The sequence below is a fragment of the Vespa velutina genome, chromosome 8, assembly GCF_912470025.1.
Source record: "Vespa velutina chromosome 8, iVesVel2.1, whole genome shotgun sequence".
Taxonomy (NCBI): domain Eukaryota; kingdom Metazoa; phylum Arthropoda; class Insecta; order Hymenoptera; family Vespidae; genus Vespa; species Vespa velutina.
In genome coordinates this window covers 434,001-440,000 of record NC_062195.1, presented here as the reverse complement: position 1 = coordinate 440,000, position 6,000 = coordinate 434,001, and the positions used below count along the sequence as shown (strand labels likewise).

Genomic DNA, 6,000 nt, shown 5'->3' with positions numbered 1-6,000 from the left:
TACGTAGAATTCGACGGTACTAGGTGATAGAAATACCGACCTTACGTTCGTTGATGTAATGCTCGCCCGACGCAAGAAGCTTGTCGATGGTTTTTGGATTGGTGAAAACTATGAAAGCAAAGCCTCGCGAGAGGCCTGTGTATGAATCGATTTTGATGGTAATGCTTTCGATTTCGCCAAATTTTCCAAAATGATCGAGCAATTCCTTGTTGGTAGTATTTCGAGAGAGCCCACCGATGAAGAGTTTACGCTCGTCATCCTTTCCAGGAATTCCTGCGGTTGGCTGATGTTGCTGTTGCTCTTGTTGCTTCTGCTGCTGCTGTTGCTGCTGCTGTTGGCCCTGTGTCTGTTGTCCGGTGCTCTCGGCCTGAGCTTGCTTTTGGTAACACTCAACCGCCGCCATCGTCTACGCGCGAGCTTACTCGAAAAATTGCTGGCACGAGATACGCGGTAAAACCGATCGTGATATTCCTTCGAGCGGGGAAAGACGAATCGGCAACGTATGAAGCACGCGAATTATTCGAGAGAATGGCTTGGCACGCGTCACAGTCGGTTCGTACGGTGAACCGGTGGCTGGTGCCGGCTTTACGGACCGAAAGAAAGAGAAGCAACGACAGTTTCCGATCCCTTTCTACGCTATCGTCGAGCTACCTTATTGGCTCCTTCCGTTCGGTCGCCGCCATCTTCTCTCTTACCAATGGTTAATACTACGGACGCTCGCCGGAAATACCGAGCACTGCTTCCGCTCCTCGTTTCAGGATTAATTATAGAAAATTTTCGCGTCACTCGTGGAAACGTGGTCCCGACCGAGCGGGAGGACGAAGGTATGTGTGCTCGCGCGTAGCCTCACGCATACACCTACATATGACTCCTCTCTTTCTCTCTCTCTCTCTCTCTCTCTAAATAAATAAATAAATAAATAAATAAATAAATAAACGCTCTTCTTATTACCATTCTCGTCGACGACGTCATCGAGTCGTTTCTTTTATCCACCCTCTTTGCGCTTACTAATGAGGATGGATTTTCGTAAGACCTTGAGAGAGAGAGAGAGAGAGAGAGAGAAAACCGTACATCGGTCCAAGCAAGTCCGACCAATGTGCGAGCGCCTTTGTTCGCGTAGGACGCATCGAGTTCTCTTTATTCTCGCTTCGCGTCGCGTCGCATCGTCTAGCGTCGCGTCGTCTACTGTCATCTCGTCTTCAAAGAGAAAACGCGCGTTTAAAATCATTCGCCTTCGCTTTACGATATCGTTGTTTTACATTGGACGTTAACGCCATTAACCCTTGTTCTTTCTTACGCTCGAACAAAGTTCGAGAATATATGAATCATTTTATTTATTTATATTTACGACAATCTCATTTACCAGAGGGAATTTACGCTGAGCCGTTATTCGAATTACTTTTGACAACGACTTCACGTCCATTGATAATATCCGATCGAAGAATCGAGATACGTATTTGTCCGTACTTGGCGAAATCACGAGAGAGATAGAGAGAGAGAGAGAGAGAGAGAGAGAGAGTACACGTGTTAAATATATAAATACAGTCAGGCCAAGATTATATAAATAAAACTCAGCTCTTCGGTAACCCTAGCTTATCCTTTCTTTAGTGGAAGAGTTTAAGAATAGCATAAGGTTCTACGAGTAAACAGGCGTGCCGTTAATTATAGGCAAGGCGTACATTACTTGGACGAAAAACTTGCCCGCGGGAAGAGAATTTTAAAAGCAGATAACAAAAAACGATCTGTAGAATCGCGATATCCCTATTAATCAACCTGTATATACGCGCATACGTTTCTTATACGTCTTTTCACCTTTTTCTCTTCTTTCTTTTTATCTTTTATTTTATCCATACGTTTCGTCGTACTACCTCGTTCTCTAATCGAGAAGAAACTCGTTCGATGGCGCCAGGAGTCCTTCTCGACGAGCCAATTCGAATTTTTTCAAATCGACGATAATAATACGCGCTCACATGAGAGAATTATATTCGTTTCGAAATTAAATCGAAAGGAATATGGTATACTACTATTCTCCTTTGACATCGATTATTCTTATGAGATATTATTATTAGAATATAAGTCTAATCGACGGAACATGAATCAATCGCATAGCATTTAAGCGATTAAGAATCTACGAAAGGAGGATTGCGTCGAGTGAATTTAAAACGATGCGGTCATCTAAAATAAGGGCGTAAATTAAGGATAGGGAATGCATCGTGCGGTTAAATGTGACGCGTGACGCGCACGGTCTGACTCTGACCTATATATTCGAGCACAAGAAGCGCCTTCTTTCTCAGGATAGGACATACATAACACAGACGCCCGCGAAATAAGGCGCTGTACGCATTATGGCAAAGGGTCATTTTCACTCTGCCAATTCGGTTCAGTGATCATGGCGCTTTGCGTCGTATATTTAGTCGTATATTCTTCTTTCTTTTCTTTCGCCGATCGCACGCTGGAATAGAGAGAAACCTTGAAGAACAACGGGGAACAACACTTTTAATACTAAACTTTTGCACAAAATGATCATGTACCGCATTCGTTTTGATTATAATATCATTAATTAAGGCAAATATTTTTTTAACATAAACGTCGATCGTACAACAATTTTTCCACTTACTATTTATACTTATTTCCATATCGACATGTCATTCCCACGAATTAACATATATTTTACGTACGTAATAAAGAAGAAGGTGAGAGAGAGAGAGAGAGAGAGAGAGAGAGAGAGAGAGAGTGGGGCGTATTTCTACGCGCGACCGTACAAACGTACGTGTACATTCGTAAGGTCTCCACTTACGTTATTTTAATTTCCCCAGGGTACAATGTTCTTTGTACTCGCGCTAATGATCGCTACGAGCTCTCTCGCAATAATGCGACAGATATTTCCTTAGCTTTAAAATTACTCGAAACTCGTAGTCGACAAATGAACGGGACCATAGAAAATCAAGTATTTACATATTTCTTAAATAATATCAATAACGATGATGAGTGGCTGATAAAATAAAACTAAGAAAAATATGAAAAAATTGGTCCCATTGATTTTTTCGAGACTGGATCTTCGTCCATGGTGAGATAGATGGGTATATCGGTAAAAAGACATTTACCTTCTCCACCCTGTTTTGTCTCTTTGTTAGGCGCGCGCGCGTGCGTGAAAAGGGAAAGGTGCGGATGGTGTTGGCCGAAGAGAGACGGAGGAGGTGGAGGAGGAGGAGGAGGAGGAAGAGGAGGAAGAAAAGACGGTGCGTCGACTCGGTGGTGGGGGTGGGGCGTCGCGACGCCAGGCGTCGCTGGCGTCGAGCCGGCGACGTATCGTCGACTCGAGCGTGTCGTGTGCCGTCGTCGTCGTCGTCGTTGTCGTTGTCGTTGTCGTTGTCGTCGTCGTCGTCGTCGTCGTCTTAATCGTCGTCTCTTCGGGATTAGTGCGTGTCTTTCGTTTTAGATCTAACAACGATCCTTTCGTCAAACGAGATAGAAAGAGAAAGAAAGAGAGAGAGAGAGAGAGAGAGAGAGAGAGAGAGAGAGAGAGAGAGAGAGCGAGCGAGCGAGCGAGAGAGAGAGAGAGAGAGAGAGAGAGAGAGAAGCTCGCTAAGCTTTCCAAGTCTCTTTTCTTTTTGCGGCATTTCTTTCTCTGCCCGCCACCGAAAGTACTTCCTTTTGAAAGAGAAAGAGAGGGAGAGGGAGAGACTGAGAGAGACAGAGAGAGAGAGAGAGAGAGAGAGAGAGAGAGAGGAAGAGAAAGACGTACATATTCGTAGGGTGCACTGGCCGACAGAGAGACAAGTAAAGGGACGTTGACGTGTGCGTCGGAGAGAACTAGAAATAGAGATAAGAAAAGAATGGATTTACGAAGAAACACGGGCCGCGTACGATAATACTACCTCGACATAGTTCTGCAATCCGCCCTCGTGCGCGTCCACGGCGGATCCGGAAGGAGGCGCGCTCGAAGGGAAAGAATAGGGAGAGGTAAATTCGCGCACCATTAACGAGCCTCTCTTCCCGGAAACGATCGAGCTCGCGCGTCAACCGATTTAGGATCGTACCGGCCGACCGATCGACCGATCGATCGACCGACCGACCGACCGACCGACCGACCGACCGACCGACCGACCGACCGACCGACCGACCGACCGACCGACAAACCGACAGACCAAACGACCGAAAGAACAAGAGGAGTCAACACGGTGCGATAAACTACCCTGTAGTGCCGCGAACACGTCCAACTTCCAAGTTGTCTTCGTCGCCACCTCTTCTCTCGTTTCTCTTTTCACGCGTGTATATATATATATATATATATATACATACATATATATATATATATATGTATACGCGTACTGCTCACGTATACGTTGGTACATATATATAAATATAATCGAACGTACCCAGATATCTATTTATAAGTTTACACGAGAGAGCGAGAACAAGAGATAGATAGAGAGTAGCGACGACGATCGTGACGTTGCTCGCTACTGGTGCTAGTGCTACGTTATCTTTGGCGTGCCGTTTGTGATGATGATGATGATGGTGGTGTTGGTGATGACGATGGTGGTGCGTCCTTAAAAAGAAAGAATTCGTCGGTGCGAGAGCTTACGCGAAATACGAGAAAAAGTAGAGAAGAAGGCAAGTTCCGGTGCAAGTTCCGGTTACACGCTTGAACCGTCTTTATTTTTCTTCGACGACGCTCTTTCTTCTCGCGAGAGAAAAACAAAGAGGATAAAAAGTCATCTTCTATCCTGGTACTAGAAGAGAGGACGCGAATCGAGCGCGAACGACATCGCGTTTAAGACGGATATGAGGAGCGGATACGCCCGGCTCACGTGATACGCACACGATCGTCTCTACCACCGACGGTTCTCTCTTCCAAAGATATGCGGTAAGTTTTTTTCGAGGGTACTAGAGGCAACGACGACGACGACGACGACGACGACGACGACGTTATTTTTTTCAAGAAGCTAGCGAGCGAACGTGTACGCTTCGGTCAACGGACTCTGTGAGTGAGCGAGAGAGAGAGAGAGAGAGAGAGGAAGAGTCGCTCCTCTCTCCGTTTCCTTTTTTCATCTTTCTACTAACCCTGCGAGAAAAACTTCTTTCCTAGATACTCGTGAGGAGAATCAAGCGTGTTTCGTCCCCTCTTCCTCGTCTCCTGCATAATAAATTCGTAGTATCGGACTTTACTATCCGAAATTCCAATGGCTATAATCCAGATGATTCATCGAGCGGTCCTCGATGAACATTTGCCAACTTTTCTTGGAATCGCTCCGTTCGAGCTCAAAGACGTCTTCGACGAGATGAACGCGGATCATCGTATATCAGGAAATTGTAAATCGTTTTTCAAATATTCTTTACGTATCAGTCAAAGTATTAACGTACCGATGCAAGGCGACCTTTTTCTAAGCACTCTTTCAACTTTACTCTACATATTAAAGTCGCTCTTTAACACGAACCTCTTTATTGACGAGAGCCTTGCACGTCAGAGAGCATAGGTACGAACAATTTCCTCTTTCATTGGGATATCGTAAATAAATTGGCACCTACTTGCACTCTTTGCACTTTCCATTATTCTCTTCTCGGTTTTCTCGCTATCGTTATAAAAAATGTAGGATATAATAAATTCGAGTAATAGCGCGGAGCAGCTGTGCCGCCGACGGTCAACCCGATTGCCAGATAGATATCTATTTAATGATAATACCGAACGCTACTAAAGTAATTTTAGCGTCGAGGTCGATCAACCGGACTCGCGAGATTTCACGCGAAAACGAGTAGAAGAAAAATATGAAATTAGCTTTTCTATGCGGATTCTCGTTAATACACATGTACGCATACACATGCTCGCTTACTCGCGAACGCACATAGGTCTCTCTCGAAGTGGCAGTTATTAAAATGGCGCGCGTATTTTCCGTCCTGGATAACGCACGACTTCTGGTACTTATATAGTACGTACGTCATTTTACTATACTCGACGCGCAAAACGCGACCCAGTAAACGGTGCAATGCTTTCGAGAC

General features: G+C 45.0%; 2 protein-coding genes across 5 annotated transcripts in view; one reads left to right on the top strand and one right to left on the bottom strand.

Moving 5' to 3' along the window:
• Positions 1-754, bottom strand: part of LOC124950983 (RNA-binding protein squid-like) — a 3,984-nt gene extending 3,230 nt beyond the window's left edge. The window contains exon 1 of the mRNA XM_047498629.1: positions 41-754. Within this exon, the coding sequence (XP_047354585.1) occupies positions 41-403 (363 nt within the window). The 5' untranslated portion in view covers positions 404-754. The remainder of the gene's footprint in view (positions 1-40) is intronic.
• Positions 755-3,360: 2,606 nt separating this feature from the next.
• The window catches only part of LOC124950939 (muscle calcium channel subunit alpha-1), a 41,532-nt gene continuing 38,892 nt past the window's right edge, over positions 3,361-6,000 (top strand). For 2 of the 4 annotated variants that reach the window (XM_047498509.1, XM_047498507.1), the window contains exons 1-2: positions 3,362-3,419; positions 4,384-4,870. The gene's annotated coding sequence lies outside the window, so the exon portion shown is untranslated. Of the gene's footprint in view, positions 3,420-4,383; positions 4,871-6,000 lie in introns of all 4 variants that reach the window. The other 2 variants (XM_047498508.1, XM_047498510.1) reach the window with 2 other exon arrangements.